Consider the following 21437-nt stretch of genomic DNA (forward strand, 5'->3'; position numbering starts at 1 on the left):
TTTTTTGCATATTTGTCACACTTAAATGTTTCAGATCATCAAACCAATTTTGATATCAGACAAGGATAACCTGAGTAACTACAAAAGTCAATTCCTAAACATTTATTAGGGGAAAAAGCCATCCAAACCTATCAGCCCTATGTCAGAAAGTCAATGCCTTCTCTTATTATTCATGAATTATCTGTGATTAACTACATTTTTGGATAGTTGAATTCAATTTCACTATCCACACCCAGATGTGATTACTGCCAGACCTGTTGAACTAGAAACCCCTTGAATAGAGCCTGTCTGATGAAGTGAAGTAGGCTAAAAGATCTCCAACCCATCACAGTGCCTTTCAAAGAAATTCAAGAACAGTGGAGAAACAAAGTCACTGACTTCTATCAAGGTGTTTTCAGACAGACATGGTTCTGGTTCTGGAGTCTCAGAACCTTGGTGCTTTCTGGTGAACCAGCCTGCGTTCACACAATGTAAGCAGAAGCAAAGTGGACGGACACAATGGACATGCATCCAGCTCCACTTTTTTCCAGGTCTTTCCTGCTGTTCTGGTATTCAGTTTCTTGAGTTTATTAATTATTTGGTCTGGCGTTCAGGTGAACCCAGCCCTTCAATATCTCTTCTGCAAGTTCAGCATATAAGTTGATCTTCCTTGTTCTACTCTCCAGCTTTACCTGGAATTCTGTCGATGCCCAGGTTACAATTGTCTCCCCAGCAGACCAATTTTTCTCAATTTTCTGCTCGTCTTCACAACATAGAATGGGATACACCCACTGATGATGTCACGGTTCCCAAGAAAGAACCAACTATTTTTGGTTCCAGTTGAGAATCAATTTCTCAGGTTCAGAACCAATTTTTTTCACGGTTTGAACGTGCCAGCCGGTTCCAAATTAGGTTCAGGAACCAGAACCGGCACGGAGCCCTGCAAGTCTGAAAGGCCAATCAGTCTGAGAAGGTTACAAAGATATTTCTAAGGCTTTGGGACTCCAGCTAACTGCACTGAGAGCCATTATCATTAGTTAAGGTTAGAGTTAATGATTCAACAATAAGAAAGAGACTTGGCAACAATAGTATCATGGAAGAGTTCTAAGGCCAAATCCACTGCAGACCAAAAAGAACACAAAGGCTCGTCTCACATTTGACTAAAAACATCCTGATGATCCCCAAGACTTCTGGGAAAATATTCTGTGGACTGACCAGACAGTGCGTTTCATCTGGAGTAAAACTAACACAGCATTTCATCAAAAGAACATCAGACCAACAGTCAAACATGGTGGTAGTAGTCTGATGGTCTGGACCAGGAGTTGGACCACCGCAGAAGCAGGACAATGATCCCAAACACACCAGCAAGTCCACCTCTGAATGGACTAAAAACTGAATGAAGGTTCTGGAGTTGTCTAGGTTAGGCTGAATCCCCATTCTGTCATCAACCTTTAATCTTAACCCTCAGTCTCAAAATGTGTGTTCCCGCGAAGTGCGAAGGACTGCCCCAATTCTCCCGAGAGTTGAGTTGACGGGCGAGTTTGAGGGTTTAATCTCCCTCAACTTTGAGATGTTTCTGGAGCTCCTTTGGTATTGAGGGTTATCTCTCAAAGAAAGATGGTGGCGAATGCGGGTAAGAAATCAAGCAACAAATGTAAATTTCTTTGTTAATAGAGATCTAAAAAATTACAAAAACCACCCCAATATCTTAGTTTAATGTTATTTTATTGATTATTTGCCTTTTTGTAGTGTAACATTTACTTTATTTTTACGATGGTAAGCCAGTAACCATCTCAAGCCTACGAGTTACAACTGGTGTTTTGCGTTAGCTAATGGCCGTGTTATATGGTGACGTTGAGCTGCAGTCTGAAATCGTAACTGCTATTAAGGAGTTTCCCATTTCTAAGTCACAAGATGGCCCTTACACTGGTTTTGAGGGGCAAGTTAAGACTGAGGGTTGAGCTTGAGGGTGAGATTGAGGGTTAAGAGGAGAATTGGGATTCAACCAAAGTCTGGACTTAAATCTGATGGCGATGCTGTGGCATGACCTTAAACAAGCTGTTCAATATAGCTGGATTAGAACAATTCTGTAAAGAAGAGTGGGGACAACATTCCTCTGCAGGGATGTGAAAGACTCACTGACTGTTATTACAAATGCTTGCTTGCAGTTGATGCTGCTAACAACCAGTTTTTTTAACTACCTTGCCCTAACTCTAACCACTTAGTGATTTATGCCTAAACCTAACCCCCCTTCAGGGCTCTAGACTAAACACCTAACCTTAACCCTAGGACTTAAGGTGGGCTCCAGGGTATACCCTACTACCTTGCCCTAACCCTAACCACTTAGTGGCTTACAAAATGCGGCGTTAGTCCATAATGAATTGAAAATGTATTACATTATTACATAATGCGGCGTTATTACATAATGCAGCGTTATTACATAATGTGGCGCTACAGGGGCAATTGCTTTTTCACAGAGGACCAGGTAGGTTTGGATGGATTTACCTTTAAAAATCCTCATTTAAAAACTGACTTTAGTATTTACTCAGTTTATCTTTGTCTGATATTAAAATTAGGTTGATGATCTTTAAGTGTGACAGATATGCAAAAAATCCATCTGAAATCAGGAAGGGGGAAAATACCTAATCACAGCTGAGTACACTCACCGGCCACTTTATCAGTGGCAGCAGCTCGATGCATGTAGGCATGTAGACAACCTGCTGAAGTTCCAACCGAGCATCAGAGTGGAGAAGAAAGGAGATTCAAGGCACTTTGAATGTGGCGTGTTGTTGTCTGAGTATTTCAGAAAATGCTGATCTACTGAGATTTTCACGCACAATCATCTTTATGGTTTACAAAGAACGGTCTGGAAAAGGGAAAATAACCAGTTAGCTGTGGTTGTGTGGATGAAAATGCCTTGTTGACGTCAGCAGTAAGAGGAGAATAAAGCAGACTGGTTCAAGATGATAGAAAGGCAACAGAAACTCAAATAACCATGCCTTACAGCCAAGGTCTGCAGAATACCATCTCTGAACACTCAGCACATGGAACCTTGAAGCAGAGGGGCTACAGCAGCAGAAGAACACACTGGTACCACTCCTGCCAGCTAAGGACAGGAAACTGAGGCTACAGTTCACACAGGCTCACCAAACTGGACAATAGAAGATCAGAAAAATGTTGCCTGGTCTGTTGAGTCTGGATTTCAGCTGCAACATTCAGATGGTAGGGTCAAAATTTGGAGTAAACAGCATGAAAGCATGGATCCAACCAGCCCGCTGGATCGGGTAATGGTGTGGGGGATATTTTCATGGCCTCTTAGTACCAACTGAGCTTGGTTAAAACCCCACAGCCTACCTGTGTATTGTTGCTGAATATGTCCATCCCTTTATGACCACAGTGTACCATCTTCTAAAGCAGGAATGTCAAACTCAATCACAGTGGGGGCCGAAATCTGAATTTAGGTCTAACCTGAAGGCCTAACTGGGTAAACCTTTAACCATAAACTGTAAACCTTATTTTCACAGGTAGTTAAATAAGGGGGAGAAAAACTGATGATGAATGATTTTGAGATTGTTTTAAAAAAAAGTCAAAATGATAAGTTAAAAGGCTCAAATTCTGAGAAAGAAGTCCAAATATTAGTTCAAAAGGTCAGAACACAAAATCCAAAGTCAAAATAATGTATTCAAAAGGGAAATATATGAGACAGAAAGTAAAAAAACATGAGTGTAAAAGTCAAAATATGAGATAATAATATTCAAATCGCGCTTAGATTCAAGACTGAATCTAAAAGGTCAAAATATGAGATAAAAAAAACAAAATTTTGTGTTTAAAATGTTAGACACGTTACTTAAGATTTAAGATTATGAATCTAAAAGGTCAAAATATGAGGTAAAATTTTAAATCCTGAATTCAAAAAGTCATTGGATTAAATTTTAATTTATGAACTTGAAATTTCAAAATATGACTTGAAATATAAAATTGGAATCTACAAGTTCACCATGTGAGATAAAAAGTTAAAATGCTAAGTTTAAATCATAATTTTAAGACCCAAATTGAAAATCTTAAATGAAAACACTTTTATTCCTCTCCCTCATTCCCTACTTTCTATCTCATTATTTTGACTCTTTAGTTTTTCCAATTTTTATGACTTAAAGGATATTTTAAATCTTCAAGGTTAAATTTACATTTCTATACTGAAAGAAATCTGCAGACCTTAGACCTGTGGGCCAGTTCTAATTAAAATATGATATGATCTTTGTGGGCTGGGGAAAACTGCACCATGGGCCAGATTTGGCCCCCGGGCCTTGAGTTTGACACCCCTGTAAAGGATACTTCCAGCAGGCCAATGCATCATGTCACAGAGCTCAAATCAACTCAAACTGGTTTCTTGAACCTAAGAATGAGTTCACCGTACTCCAATGGCCTCCGCAGTCTCCAGATCTCAGTCCAGTAGAGCAGCTTTGAGATGTGGTGGAACAGAAGATTCGCATCATGGATGTGTAGCCGACAAATCTGCAGCACCTGTGTGATGCTATCATGTCAGTGTGGAACAAAATCTCTGAGGAAGGTTTCCAACACCTTGTTGAAACTATGCCACAAACAATTAAGGCAGCCCTGAAGGTAAAAGGGGGTCCAACCTGGTACTGGCAAGGTGTACCTAATGAATTGGCAAGTGAGTGTATATGAAGTTAAGTACCATTATATACTGCTCCTCTAGCAACACAATATTTAATCTAAATAAACTTTCTTTATGTATTTTTTTGTTTCCTTTTATTCCCATTCCTCCATGACTTTATTTTACATTTCATCATCTATTACTTTACTGAGCCACCTTTTTCTTTGAAGTGCCTCCTAACTGAGGATACGATAATTACGCCGTTTATGGCTTTAAAAGCGACACCGTGTGTCTTTCTCATTCAAAATAAGAGGACAGAACATTATTTCACCCCTCCAGTCAGGCACCCTGCAATTTTTAGACGGTTTTTCACAGATTGGTGAACCTTTGCCCATCTTTACTTCTGAGAGACTCACTGGGAAATTTATACCCAGTCATGTGACTGACCTGTTGATAATCAACCTGACTTGTAAAATGCTCTTCCAGCTGTTTTGGAGCTAGTATTTTTCATGAATGGTAAAATGTCTCAGGTTAACCTCTGATCTGTTGTTTCTGTTCTATTGTGAATAAAATATGGGTTTATAAGATTTGACAATCATTCTGTTTTTATTTACATTTTACAAAGCGACACAGATTTTTGGGAACTGGGGTTGTACATGGAAAAGTGGAACCAAGGAAGACAGTCCTTTGTGTGAACTCAGACCTGAGAGAGGAGGAGATCCAGGATCTTACATCAGAATCATCTCCTCCCATCTGTGATTGACCCAACAGAGCACTGACAGGACTCAGGTGCCCTCTAGTGTTGGTCCGTCTTTGTCCTTCCATCACATCCACTGACTGACTAAATCAGGGGCTATTTTAGGGTCGCACCTTTAGAGGCACTCAGCTTCCCCATTAAATTATGGCATCAAAAGTGTTTAGTCCTCCTGCTTAACACTTACTTTATAAAAAACAGTATTTTCCTTCTTTCCTACCATAAGTCAACTAACTGTTAAACTACACTAGATGGACAAAAGTATTTGTCCACACCTGTTAATTTTTGTATTCAGGTCTTTCAATCCGACCTGTTGCCAAGGCTGCCCATTCTGGGGCCCAGTCACATGGAGAGGGACCCAACTGCAGTTAAGATGGCCGACATGGGCGTTGCTATACATCCAATCCATGTCGGAAGTCCCAAGTGGAAGTTTCTTCTTCATGTTGGACTCAGCTGCTAATCTTTGTCAGTCTTTTTCGTGCCTAAGCCTAACCCTTAATGCTGGATCTCAAATATGTCACCTTCCCCACTGCCTTACCCTGAACCCAACCGCTTGGCTTTTAATGCCTAAGCCTAACCTTAGATGTACGGACTTCCGGTTGAGACTTCTGGTATGGATTGGATGTATGTCGGCCATCTTGTCTGCATCAAGGTACTCTTGGTCACATGGGCCAGCTTGTTACAGCCCTTGAACACTGCATGCTGCCAGACCACCTCAGTACTTTCAACATTAGAGACACAAACAATAGAAACAATGCAAGCCAGTGAGCTTGGTTAATGCATGCACATTCCACTCAGACACAGTAGAACAGCATCCATTATTATTATTATTATTATTATTAATATTAAGAATCATTCTATAGAACTGTAGACAGCTGCTGAACCTGGAGCTCTGAGAAAAACAGCTCAAATTTACAATTCAATGTCAGAACATGTGAAACTATCAGTACTAACAATCAACAACATCAATTTCTCACCTCAGAAATTCCCTATAGATAATTTAATGATGACATAGTACCCAAAAGTCTGTAAAACCCCATAACTGCTGTGAAGCTTCAGACATTTAGGCCCAGAGTGGAGAAAAAAAATGGAAAGTTTTTCACAAAATTACATGTTAAACATGTTAAAAAGTACTTATTTCATGACTGGATCATCACTTATTTTTACTTAACACACATTTTCATAGCTATATTTTCAACCATAAGTATTTTTGATGCTTCAGTCAAACACATTCATTTTCACCACCTTAAACCTCATCATCATTTTTTGTTCCTTCCACTTTGAGGTCTCTCAGATCAATCACATCTAATCACCGCCTTTTTTAATGTACATGGGTTTTTACGTGAATGTGAATTTCACCCCTCAAAGGACATCTGAGCAGTAAACTATGACCCCCTGAGTTAATCAACAATTAATTCAAACTTTAGTCTGTCAGAAATCTACTGAATTTTAAACTAGTTTCCAGGCGTTTCTCCTTCTTTATCTCTAACTCTGAGCCATTTTGTGACACGAAGCAACTTTAGGATGAAACCAACTGTGGGGAGAGGGGGAGAGAGGAGGGGGCTTGGCGCGAACCACTGTGAAACGGAAGAGGGGGGCCAGGGGCAATCTATGACGACTTTAACTGCACTGGTTTACGTCTACAATTTACACAAGTCTCATCAAAGCATATAATATGATACAAAACCCCCGTGTATGTAAGTATATGACTGCTAAGGAGGAAATCCAACGATCTTCGAGGATTTAGGGACTCCAGACTCCCCCCGTCCCCCCCGTGAATTCCAGCTGCATAGTTGACTTAGCATGCTAGCTTCGGGCGGAGACTAAACGGAGTTTCTATCGGAGTTTTTCCGGATAAAAGCAGCTGTGTTTTAGTAAAAAATGTCTGCGGTCCAAACACCGAAATCTTTAGTCAACCATCAACAAACGTCAGTAGCCGGAAAGAAAATTAACCTGATAAAAACACAGAGAAAAGAGGAGGAGGTGACACAACAGACACTGGAGGATGGTCTAACGCTTCAGCTTCGATTACACAGAGCAGGTTTGATCATCATTAACCTTCAGTATTAATCAGAGCAGGTTTGATCATCATTAACCTTCAGTATTGATCAGAGCAGGTTTGATCATCATTAACCTTCAGTATTAATCAGAGCAGGTTTGATCATCATTAACCTTCAGTATTAATCAGAGCAGGTTTGATCATCATTAACCTTCAGTATTAATCAGAGCAGGTTTGATCATCATTAACCTTCAGTATTAATCAGAGCAGGTTTGATCATCATTAACCTTCAGTATTAATCAGAGCAGGTTTGATCATCATTAACCTTCAGTATTAATCAGAGCAGGTTTGATCATCAATAACCTTCAGTATTAATCAGAGCAGGTTTGATCATTATCAACCTTCAGAATTAATCAGAACAGGTTTGATCATCAAGAATCTTCAGTATTACACCACTTTCCAAATTATTATGCAAATGATATTTTTCTCTGATTTTCCTAAATAATTGATGCAAATGACATTCAGTTTAATTTCCAAGCTATCAACTGTTAGAACATAATTGAAATTTTATTGAACAAACCTCCCAATGATAACTTTTTATTAAAAATAAAACCTCAAAATGCACTGTTCCACATTGTTATTCAAAACAGAGTTTTAAAACATTTTATAGGTCATAAAGAACTGAAAATAGTCATTTGTTGAATCTGCAGCATTAGGAGGTCATATTTATTGAAATCAAAGCTATTTCAATTAAAAACATCTTAACAGGCCAAGTTCCATGTTAACATAGGAGCCCTTCTTTAATATCTCCTTCACTATTCTTGCATCCATTGAACTTGTGAGTTTTTGGAGAGTTTCTGCTGGATTTTCTTTGCAGGATGTCAGAATATCCTCTCAGAACTGCTGTTTTGATGTGAACTGCCTCCCACCCTCAAAGATCTTTAGCTTGAGGATGCTCCAAAGGTTCTCAGTTGGGTTGAGGTCAGGGGAGGATGGAGACCACACCATGAGTTTCTCTCCTTTTATGCCCATAGCAGCCAATGACACAGAGGGATTCTTTGCAGCATGAGATGGTTCATTGTCATGAATGAAGATGATTTTGCTACAGAAGGCACAGTTCTTCTCTTTGTACCATGGAAGAAAGTGGTCAGTCAGAAACTCTATATAGGTCTTTGCCGAGGTCATTTCCACACCTTCAGGCACCCTAAAGGGGCCGACTAGCCCCCTCCCCATGATTCCGGCAAAAACATGACTCCTCCCCCTCCTTGCTGACGTCACAGCCTTGTTGGGACACGGTGGCCATCCACCAACCATCCACTACTCCTCCATCTGGACCATCCAGGGTTGCACGGCACCCATCAGTCAACAAGACTATTTGAAAATGAGTCTTCATGTATTTCTGGTCCACTGCAACCGTTTCTGTTTGTGAGCATTGGTTAGGGGGGCTGAAAAGTAGGTTTATACACAATTTCAAGCCTCTGGAGGATCCTACACCTTGAGGTTGAGGTGCCTCTATGCCTGCGTGATCTTTTGTCAATACTCCTACATTAATAGTTTCTGTTGCAATCTAGATGTGGAACGTCCTTCTTAAGAGTGTAAATAATGATCGGAAATATTACCAATAGCATACCAAACTCCCTACCAACCTAACAACCTACCTACCTACCTACCTACCGAGCAACCTCCTTACCAACCAACCTACCTACCTCCCTACCTACCTACCTCCTAAGCTACCTCCCTACCAATATCCCTACCTACCAACCAACCTACTTGCCTACCTACCTAGCCACTCACATACTTACTCATCTTTCAAATTACCTACCTCCCTAACTAACTACCCAATTACCTACCAATCTGCCTACCAACCTAAATACCAGACTACCTACCTACCAACCTACCTACCTACCTACCTACCAACCAACCTACCTACCTACCTACCAACCTATCTACCTACATACCTACCTACCGACCTACCCTCCCCACCCACCTCCCTCCCTGCCTACCTACCTACCTACCCACCCACCTACCAACCCACCAACCTACCAGCCCACATACCAACCTCACTACCTACCAACCTACATGCCAACCTACCTTCCTACCAACCCACCTTCCAACCTACCTATCAACCTACCTACCTACCTACCTACTATCCTACAAACCTACCTACCTACCTACCTACCTACCTACCTATCTAACAACCTACCTACCTACCCACCCACGTACCTACCTACCAACCAACCTACCTACCTATCTTCCTACCTACCAACCTACCTACCTACCCAACCACCTCCCAGCCTCCCTTCCTACCAACCTACCTACCTCCCAACCTACCTACCCACCTACCTACCTACCTACCTACCTACCTACCCAGCTACCAACCTACATACCAACCTTCCTTCGCACCAACCTACTTACCTACCTACCAACCTACATACCATCCTCCCTCCCCACCTACCTACCAAACTACCTACCTACCTAGCAACCAACCCACACCCACCAACCTACCTACATACCAGCCTACCTACCTACCAAGATACCTACTACCTACCTACCTACCTACCTATCTATCAACCTACCTACCTACAGTTCTACCTGCCTAACAACCTACCTACCTACCCACCTACCAACCTACATACCCACCTACCTACCTACCTACCTATCTACCAACCTACCAACCTACCTACCTAACCATTCACCTACCAACCTACATACCAACCTACCTACCAAACAACCACCCTACCTACCTATCTACCTACTTACCAAGCTACCTACCTACCTAACCACCTACCAGCCTCCCTTCCAACCAACCTACCTACCTACCTACCATCCTACCCACCTACCAACCTTCCCACCTACCTACCTACCAATCTACATACCTACCTACCAATCTACATACCAACCTATATTTCTACACTTCTAACAACTTTCTCCACACCTACCACCCTCCCCACCTTCCAACCTACCTACCATCCTACCTACCTGCCAACCTAGCAAACTACCAACCTACATACCTACCTAGCACCCTACCCACTTAAAACCCTACCTACCTCCCTATCTAGCACCCTACCCAACTACAACCCTACCAACCTACATACCTACCAACCTCCCTACCTACCAACCAACCAACCTACCAACCAACCTACCCACCCAATTACCAACCTTCATACCTACCTACCTACCTACCTACCCACCTACCAACCTTCACACCAACCTCCCTTCCTATTAAAACCACGTACCTACCTACCTCCCCACCTACCTACCTACCACTCTACATACCTCCCTACCAATCTACATACCAACCTATATTTCTACACTTCTACCAACTTTCTCCACCGCTACCACCCTCCCAACCTTCCAACCTACCTACCATCCTACCTACCTACCAACCTACCTTCCTACCTACCTACCTTGCTACCTAGCACCCTACCCACCTACAATCCTACCTACCTCCCTACCTGGCACCCTACTCAACTACAACCCTACCGACCTACCCACCTACCAACCTCCCTACCTACCAACCAACCAACCTACCCACCCACTTACCAACCCTCATACCTACCTACCTACCTACCACTCTGGCCATCTAACAACCGCCCTACCTAACTACCTACCTACCAACCTACCTCCCTACCTACCCACGTACCTACTTACCTACCATACCCACCTCCCATCCTACATACCATCCTCCCTACCTACCTACCTGCCTACCTGCCTACGTACCTACCTACCTACCATACCCACCTACCAACCTACATACAAACCTGCCTACGTACCTACTTACGTACCCATCTACCTACCTACCAACCCACCAACCTACCTCCCTCCCTACCTACCTACCCACCTACCTACCTACATATCAACCTACCTACCTACCATCCTACCCACCTACCTGCCCACCCACCTACCAACCTACCTACCCAACTACCTCCCTCCCTACCTACCGACCTTCCCTGCACCCTACCCACCTACCTACCCATCTAACAACCTCCCTACCTAACTACCTACCAATCTACCAAGCTACCTACCTCCCTTTCAACCACCTACCTACTTCCCTACCATACCCACCTATCAACCTACCTACCTCCCTACCTACAGCTCTACCTGACTACCAACCTACCTACCTACCTACCAACCTACCAATCTACATACCATCCTCCCTTCCTACCTGCCTGCCTACCTGCCTACGTACCTACTTACGTACCCACCTACCTACCTACCTACCAACCCACCATTCTACCTTCCTACCTACCTACCTACAAACCTACCTACCAGCCTACCAACCTACCTACCTACCTACCTACCCACCTATCTACCTACCTATCTTCCTACCTCCCAACCAACCTACCTACCAACCTACCTACCCACTCATTCACTTACCAACCTACCTACCTGCCTACCTACCTGCCTACCACCCTATCTCCCTACCTTCCTTCCTAACATCCTACCCACCTATATACCCTCCTACCTACCAACCTCCCTACATCACTACTTACCTACCTACCGACCTACCTACCAACCAACCAGCCTACCTACCTATCTAACTACCTACCTACCTACGAACCAACCTACCTACCCACCTTCCTAGCTACCTACGTACCTCCCCACCTACCAACCTACATACCAACCTCCCTACCTACCTACCTGCCTAGGTACCTACTTACGTACCCACCTACCTACCTACCTACCAACCCACCAACCTACCTCCCTACCTACCTACCTACCTACCTACCTACATATCAACCTACCTACCTACCATCCTACCCACCTACCAACCTACCTACCAACCTACCTACCTACCTACCTACCTGCCCACCCACCTATCAACCTACCTACCCAACTACCTCCCTCCCTACCTACCGACCTTCCCTGCACCCTACCCACCTACCTACCTACCACTCTACCCATATAACAACCTCCCTCCTACCTACCAACCTACCAACCTACCTACCTCCCTACCTACCCACCTACCTACTTACCTACCATACCCACCTACCAACCTACATATCACCCTCCCTACCTACCTACCTGCCTACGTACCTACTTACGTACCCACCTGCCTACCAACCCACCAACCTACCTCCCTACCTACCTACCTACCCACCTACCTACCTACATATCAACCTACCTACCTACCATCCTACCCACCTACCCACCTACCTGCCCAACCAACTACCAACCTACCTACCCAACTACCTCCCTCCACCCAGCTTCAGAAGTGCTTTAATGCCGACTCTTTCCTTTTCAGTGAGCTCTCCATGTTTTGGCATGTTGAACAGGAATGACGGATTTTAAATTGAATTCACCTTTTTATACCCAAATTTGAGCCGGCTCACTTGGCTTCTCTGAAACGTCCGAAATGAATCAAGCATAACATTCAACCACTAAAACTCATTTTTCTGTTCAGGAATGACAATAAATAACAATAATTTGACATATTCATCAAGACATATTCATGTGCTTTACTATTTTTTTTTTTTTCATTTTTTTTTTTGTAAGTCAGTAAATTTGAAAATTCACGGATAACAATAATAATTATATTTTAGCATTAAAAATATCATTTGGGTTAAAGAGCTTCTACGTATTGGTGTATTAACAATTGCAGAAACATAAAAAAATGATTTTGGTAATTACCAATGCTGTTAATTTAGGGCAGCTGTTGCATAAACCTTACTTTGGGTGGTGGTCTAATAAATTTGTTAAGCACTGTACATTGACGCATTTAGGTTATATTTTCTGTTTTTATCTCTCTAATCCAGACAGAGATTAAAGTGAGTCCAGCAAATACTTGAGATTCAAACTTTTTTTTTGTAACAATTGTGCTTCTGTTTGATCAGTTTTACAAAATCCACCTCTTAGCCATTATTAGCAAAGAAAATGCATGAAAAACAAACACTCATCGGCTCATTCTTGATTAATACTGCAGTTTTCTGTGTCAGCTTAACAGTTCTTGTGCTTTGAGGGTAGGGCTGGGCAGTTAATCAAAAATTGCATCAAACTGCATCATGGCCAGCTCCAGTATTCAAATTGCAAACAATGCAATGTTTTTTATTATCTGAAATGTTTCAAAATACCAGTTAAATACAATTTTTGCTGCAGAGATTTTATGCTCTACACATTATACATACATTGAGTTGTCTTTTTAGAATTATTTGAAAAAACTTACTTTTCTTGTTTGTTTTTCTTTATCAAAAATAGTGACATAAAAATGATCCTCCCCTTCAATATACACTTTATATTAAATTTGCAATATGAGGCAAAATATTTGCAAGTAGATGTTTTTTTTTTTTTTTTCATAAAAAAGATCTTAGGGGGTGTGAGGCTTGGTTTACTCTGAAACTGCCAAAATTAGATTTGCAAGTATTGACAACAACCAAGATAAAGCAGTTATGAAGTAGTTTATACAAAGGTCTTTGGATAGGAAAAGCATTCATGGGCCTTTTGTAGTGTTTTATCAGTGAAACAATTAAAATCTGTTGATTTTCCCCCAGTGTGTCACTTTTAGGTTGTTTCCACCAAGCAGTCAGGTTCAGTTCAGTATGGAACGGTACATATTTTTTGCGTTTCCATAGAGCAAAAGTTGGAAAGGGTCCCAAAAAACTGACCCGTACCATCCCACTTTTTGCCACCCTTGCGTGGGGGTACCAATCTTACCTATCCGTCCCAAAAAGGTGGAGCTATACACACAACAATAGGGGGTTTTACTGATGTCATATATGTGACGTCACATATGTTTAATTTTTGTTTACTGTATCCTGCAGACAACCAACAGCTGCTGGTGATTAAAGAGGAGCAGCAGGAGTGGAGCTCCAGTCTGGACCAGGAGGACTCTGGGCTCCCACACATCAAAGAGGAACAGGAGGAATCGTGGAGCAGTCAGGATGAGGAGCAGCTTGAAGGACAGGAGGCGGCTGACATCACCATGTTCCCCTTCAAAATTGTCATTGTTAAGAGTGAAGATGAACAAGAGAAACCTCTGTCCTCACAGCTTCATGAAAGACAGAGTGAACAGATGGAAACAGGAGCTGATGGAGAGGACTGTGGAGGAGCAGAACCAGCCAGTAACTCAGATCCAGAGAGACATTTACAACCAGAGATTGTAGTGAAGACTGAAGGCTCCTCTGGAGATGATACTGACGATGGTAATGGGTGTATGGAGACCAGTGAACATCAGCTGCACTTGAACTCTTTGGAAAACATGAAAGATTATGATGCTGATAACAAATCACATAGCTGCTTTGAGTGTGGTAAAGCATTCAAACGTAGACGTGATCTGACCATACATCTGAGAATTCATACAGGAGAGAAACCCTTCAGCTGCTCTGAGTGCAGCAGACAATTTAGACACAAAGCAAGTCTAGCCACGCACATGTTAATTCACCAAGGAGAGAAACCCTTTGGCTGCTCTGAGTGTGATAAAAGTTTTTACCTGAAACATCAGCTGAACTCACACATGACAATTCACAGAGGAGAGAAACCCTTCTGCTGCTCTGAGTGCGGTATGAGATTTAATCAAAAGTCAGCACTAAATAGACACATGTTAAATCACAATGAAGAGAAACCTTTTAGCTGCCCTGAGTGCAGCAACAGTTTTAAACATAAAGGTAGTCTTATCAATCACATGTTGATTCACAAAGGAGCAAAACCCTTCAGCTGCCCTGAGTGTGATAAAACATTTCTCCGTAAAGCACATCTGACCAGACACATGTTAGTCCACACTGAGGATAAACCCTTCAGCTGCTCTGAGTGTGGTAAAAGATTCACCTTGAAAGCGAACCTTGCCACACATATGTCGCTGCACAGAGGGGAGAAACCCTTCAGCTGCCCTTTTTGCTCTAAAGTGTTCAACCGAAAAGAGCAGATGAACTTGCATATTATGATTCACACTGGAGAGAAACCTTTCAGCTGCTCCGAGTGTGATAAAAGATTTAATGCCAAAGGAAGTCTGGCCAGGCACATGTTAGTTCACACAGGAGAAAAACCCTTCAGCTGCTCTGAGTGTGGTGAACAATTTAGTCTCAAATCTACTCTGACAAGTCACATGACAGCTCACAAAGATGAAAAACCTTAGAGCAGCAGGGTTTGTGACTCTTTTGGAATATGAGATTAAAGCAAGAGTGTTTGCTGTCAGGCATCAGAGCTTTATCAGCACCAAAGAGGTCGCTGAGACACGAGGAAGATGCATTGAATGCACAGTATCATCAAACATAAGCGCAGCATTTGTGTCAACAGATAATTTTAGTATGCATTGTTTTATACTGAGAGTTGAAGTTTATTGTCTTCATACCTTTTGTGAGGTGGAGGAGACGGTGAAGTTATGAAAATAATGCCCTGCCATGGTGGCAGTCTTGTTTGTGCCTCTTTGCTGCATTGTGGGGATTTCTTTTGTGTATATATGTACATATATATATCCTGCTCCCCTAGCTACACAGTAAATAATCTGATTAAGCTTTTCTTTATTATCTTTTTGTTTAATTTTATAAACATACTCTGACCCTTTTTACTTGCAGCCGACTTTCCCTCATGATTAGGCATTAAAAATATGGACACTAAGAAGACAGTTAATAAGGCGCAGAGTGTGTCACTGCAGAAAATTTTAGTATGCATCAGGACTGTGGAAATAGTCCACACAACTAACAATTTACCTGTTTTAATTCTTTCACTTTCTCTGAAAAAATGATTGTAAGCCTGCTGTTGTTAATGGTATATGACTTATAATTTTCAAATATATATTGTGTAAACTTTACCCTGCTCCTGTGGATTTATTCATGATGCTATCATTAACTGAACTGGCTGTGTTAAAAAAATTCTTAAGCCCCTAAGCCAAACCTTTTTATATTTCCTTTAACCCCTCTTTCTTCCTGATCAGAACTACCAAGTATTTGAATATTTGGGGATTTTAACCCTTTAAAAGCCAGATTGAGAACAAGCAGACACTGGTAAATTTTTATATTACAAAAGAGTAACAAATGAGTTATTTCTAAAAAAAAAAAAAAAAAAAAAAAAAATGTGAGGTGGCTCAAGAACTTTTAAAAAAACGTTATTTTCATAAGCAACATAAATGTCGGAAAAGACAATTATTATCCAAACATAACATAAAAAAGGAGAGAAACAAAGAAACTAATAAGGTAAAAAAAAAAAAGAACACAAAACAAGACAAAGCTCCTATTGAAAATAACAATGGACTTTGCAGTGAGACAAAGAAGATAACAAAGGCATCCTTATAGTTTTTAGAGCATTATGAAACAACAAACAGTCTATCTTTGGATAGGGCAATGATCATGTATACTTTAACTTAAGAGTAAAACAAATCCTGCTTAAGTTCCCAGCATTATCCCTTTACAATAATTGCAACACTTTTACATTGCCCAACAGTCGGGGCTGAAGAGCTTTTAAAACATGGTCCTGGATATGTCAGAGTTAACAACAAAACTGATTTGATGCATTATTAGTTTTTAAATTATTAATCAATAACATTTTTTTCTGTTAATCTTTGTTATATTCAAGGCTGTAATTTGAAAAAGAAAAAACAAATCTAGCCCCCATCATATATTCACCTTCCTAAAATAATAGCCTAAGTCATTTTTTGACAAAAATTATTATTATTATTATTATTATTTTGCCTCAGTCAGCTCTTCATGATGCTGGTCACCTATGGTGAACATCCTCTGTTGAACAGGTCATGTGATCCTACCCTTTTAGTATAGTGGCCTAAGTGGAAGTTATTGCTATGCTGCAGGACTCTTTCTCTATTGGTAAGTAATACGGTTTACTATATTATAGGTTAGGCTATAAATGTTCAAGTTATTTAGTCTTTTAAGTGAGAAAAATAGTTCCATGAAGCTAGTAGTTACTGATAATTAGAAAAGAGTGGAGAGCTCCAGAATCTGTGGCTGCAATGAAAATCTTCAGAAGTATCACACATTTGGGACCAGAACTATAAAACTAAAAATGCCCTGAAAATTGTGAATGATTCCAGACGTCACTGTTTAGTGTGGTACATTCAAACAGGATAACGGAAGTCTGTAATGTTCTCGACTTTACAGACATTTCTGAAGGAAAACATGACGGTGCAGCAGCAATAAAAATACACAGTGGATCTTTATTTCTAAGTTCACACAGAAGTGCAGTGTTGTGCACATTTCATTCTGCAGGAGACATTTCCTTCATGTGTCCTATACAGACTGTTAACCAGAGTTTATAATAGACAACACCTCTATATTTTAATAAATTTTAGATCTGTAGAAAGCTGTCCATGACTGATAAACTAGTGAAAAATCTCCCCTAACTTCCATTACTCATTGAGGTCATGTAAGTCACCTGTGTGTCTCAGGAGCTGATGGTGCATGAGAAAGGGAGATAATCGGTGTTAAATATGAACCTCTCCTGTTATTTCTGACTAAAGAGACGAGCCTACAGCTGCTTCTCAAAGCAAAGGAAGAATCCTCTTTTATTTATTCTTCATTTAACATTTATCTCCTAAGACCCTGCATGCACAAATGAGGACATTGCAGTCTGGTTCTCCTACAACACAATAATTTCTAACAGAGTTTTTGAGATAATTGCCTGGAGGTTTCAATAATTCAATTAAAATTCTGAGAGGATTTACTATGACATTTTTAGAAATTTTCATGAACATTTTTTGGCATTTCTTTGGAAGTTTATTGCCAAGAGTATTTGTATGACAAATTGGGAATATTTTCAGGTGTTTTGGGGATTTTTTTCTGGAAATTATCAGGTATTTTGGAGAATTTTATTAAAAATTTTGGGGGGTATTTGCTTTCAATTTTTAGGTATTCTCAAGGAAATTTTGAAAGTTAATTTTTTTGATCTTTGAAATTTGATTGCTAATTGGGAGGTGATGTGTCCTTTGGAAATTTCAGGGAATTTGACAGGATGTTTGGGGGAATTTTCGGAATCTTAATATTTTTGTATGTTTTGGGGAGTTAGTTGGCTTTGAGATTTTTGGTTGTTGTTTTTTTTTTTTTTTTTTAATTCCAGGATTTTACACGGAATCTTTTGGGACTTTTTTTAAAATTAAAATTTAGTCTTTATGATAAAGTTAAGTTTCACTGAAAAATTTCAGGAATATTGTAGAAATTGTAGAAATTTTTGGGTACTTTTTATGGGACATTTAAAAATATGTTTGAGGATTCTTCACTGAAATTTTTCTATGAAATGTGGAGGAATGTGTTGATATTAGACATTTTTGGTCAAAATAAATTCCTGCTCAAAGACAAGGCTGAGCTTTTACATGTATCAGGTCCTAATTATCCCAGATAATTGGAAAGAAATAAAAATGCTTTGCAAACAAAAGTTCAAGTCTCAGGAGGTTGAATCATAAATAAATGAATAATTATAATAAATTAAGATCATAAAGGTGTCACAGTAAGTTAGTTGGGAATTACAGGAAATAAGTCATTGTAAAATGATGAAGTGCATTTGTCATGATTTTTTACGTATTCATAAGAAATACATTTTATCATTGTGATATTAAAGTTTGGACTTTGAGAACTTTGCTTTATGGATGTGAAATTTGCCAATTAATAAAATAAGATAAGAATAAGATAATAAAAAGATGTATTCTTAGATTTTATATTTTGTGATGATTCTTTTTTTTTTCTAATTACAGTATGATGCTTTAGTTTTAATGTCTACCAAATTCTCTGCAGCATTCCAAAACAACAATGTAGACAGGCAGTGACAAAAAAATTGAATAATTGTCTCAATACACAAAAAGTGCATTTAACATCTTTGTCTGAAATCAGTAAACTACAAGGATAAATGTTATGCAAAATCTTCAGATGAACTTCTCTCATTTTATTTGACACACAGAATTGGGAGGGGAAAAAAACAAACTTTGCAGGTCAAATGTTTAATCCAGATCCAGATAGATGGGGTTTATATTGAACGAGTAAATGAAATCAAATTTCTTGGGTAAAAACAGACCAACAAATCAACTGGAAATCACTATTAGACACGTACAATCCTCTTCTGCAGAAGAGAGCTATACAGACCATAAAGCTGCATATCTGGATCACATCAATTCACTATTCTTACCACGAAATATTCCAAAATTGTTCACTGAGAGAGAAGGGGGTTATAATTTAAGGGGAAAAATTCATTTTAAAACAAAGAGTGTGCGCAAAACGAGAAAAAAGTTTTAGTATTTCTGTTTGTACTGTGAGACAATGGAACAGTTTGAATGTGGAGCTAAAGGAATGTCCAAACATAAATCAGTTCAAAAAGCAGTATAAGGGGCTGATTTTCACCAGGTACAGGGTTTGATTATCACCAGGGGCTTACAGCTTATTTATCTGTTTTGGTATTTATTGTTTTTTTTTTTTTTTTTGTTGATCTTAAGGTTATGAGTAGTTTGTGTTTTATTTCCCTGTAAATGCCAGTTTGAATTCCCAAAATATCATCTTTTGGTTGTTTAAACATGTATGAATGGGGTAAAATATTTATTATTATTTGACACTGATAAACCTATATGTGATTATTTACATTACAGATAAATAAACGGTTCTGTTTTTGTACTAAGAAGCTCATATAAGAGGTCATATCTTGAATCAGAAAGAATTTTGGCACAATGTAAAGGTTGTTGCTCTAAGTAGCTAATCTATGTTGTGTAGAACGACATTATTGTTGAAATCAATGTGAACTGTTATAATGAATTAAGAAAGGGTAGGATTAAATAAGTTTGCACTTCTTCTCACTCCTTTTCAAACATGTAATCTGGACCATGAAGTGTTCTTGTAATTGTTGTTTCATCTCTCTCTTCAAAATTTGTGTCTTTTGAAGGTACAGTGCTTAACAAATTTATTAGACCACCTGTCATTTTCGTCTCAGAGACCATCCAGCATCATGAAGTGCTTTTGAAACGAAATCAGGGATTTCAAACTGAATTCACCTTTTTTACCCAAATTTGAGCCGGCTCACGGGGCTTCTCTGAGAAGTCAGAAATTAATCAAACATAACATTCAACCACTAAAACTCATTTTTCTGTTCAGGAATGACAATAAATAACAATAATTTGACATATCCATCAAGAAATATTAATGTGCTTTACTATTTTTTCTTTTTTTTTTTTTTTTGTAAATCAGTAAATTTGAAAATTCATGGATAACAATTCTATTTTAGCATTAAAAATATCACTTGGGTTAAAGAGCTTCTACGTATTGGTGGATTAACCATTGCAGAAACATAAAAAATATTATTGGTAATTACCAGTGCTGTTAATTTAGGGCAGCTGTGGCATAAACCTTACTTTGGTTAGGGTTAGGGTGGTCTAATACATTTGTTAAGCACTGTACATGACCATTTTCAATGTTATGCTTCTTACATGTTCAAAATAACCTTCTCTAACTGACTGACTGACTGACTGACTGACTGACTGACTAACTAACTAAGCTTTCCTCCAAACTGCTTTGTGCAAGGAAGGATCATCAAAAGGCCGTTTTTGAAGGATACTACGTCATCGACCGCCGTCTGAGGATTGTTCCAATGTCGAGGATCCTCTGAATTTTTCCAAGGACAGAGTCTTTCAGAGAATTTCCAAATGCACACGTTTCCCCCATTCACAGGAATTACCCACAATCCAATGAGCATTGTTTTCCTTCTCTTAAAGAAAAATAAATGGTGTAATATCAGGAGAAAGCCAGGTCCTAGTGTGCTCAATACACTTTTAAACGTCCTGTTTCTACCGTGAATATGTTGTCATCATTTTATATCATAGTCCCGTACGAATAGGCCATAAGACCTGCTAAAAAAAAGATCTTTGATGACTTAAACTCTGTCTGAAAGTCAGTTTAGTTTTCATCAAGGAGACATCAATTAAACTAGAAACATAAACTAGACTAAAATATAATTTAGTTCTTGTCAGACAGTCAAAATCCCTGATATTTCTCCTCTGTGGGTTAATCCATAAAAACACATCTCAATGCATCTGTAGCTCTTCTGCCACTCAGCTGTAGACAGCAGAGATCCATGATGGCAGAGAGCACAGAGAGCACCAGTATGATTACACCAGATACCCCTCCAAGAGTTAAAATGCTTTTCCTTGTTGGTAGGAGATGATCCTGAGTATTCTG

The 21437-nt window shown here is 39.7% G+C and overlaps 1 protein-coding gene across 1 annotated transcript; it reads left to right on the top strand.

Moving 5' to 3' along the window:
* Window positions 1-7176: 7176 nt before the first annotated feature.
* LOC121521103 (gastrula zinc finger protein XlCGF57.1-like) lies at window positions 7177-16031 on the top strand. Its single transcript, XM_041804848.1, has 2 exons — window positions 7177-7389; window positions 14106-16031. Exons 1-2 carry the CDS (start codon window positions 7230-7232, stop codon window positions 15413-15415), a joined length of 1470 nt encoding a protein of 489 aa, XP_041660782.1. The 5' UTR covers window positions 7177-7229; the 3' UTR covers window positions 15416-16031.
* The last annotated feature ends 5406 nt before the right edge of the window (window positions 16032-21437 follow it).

The sequence above is a fragment of the Cheilinus undulatus genome, linkage group 14, assembly GCF_018320785.1.
Source record: "Cheilinus undulatus linkage group 14, ASM1832078v1, whole genome shotgun sequence".
Classification (NCBI taxonomy): Eukaryota; Metazoa; Chordata; class Actinopteri; order Labriformes; family Labridae; genus Cheilinus; species Cheilinus undulatus.

Bases quoted from the DNA above. Each gene is read 5' to 3' on its own strand.
- LOC121521103 (XM_041804848.1), top strand. From the start codon at position 7,230: ATGTCTGCGGTCCAAACACCGAAATCTTTAGTCAACCATCAACAAACG. The intron at 7,390-14,105 runs GTTTGATCATCA...TGTATCCTGCAG, and splicing joins GCTTCGATTACACAGAGCAG to ACAACCAACAGCTGCTGGTG.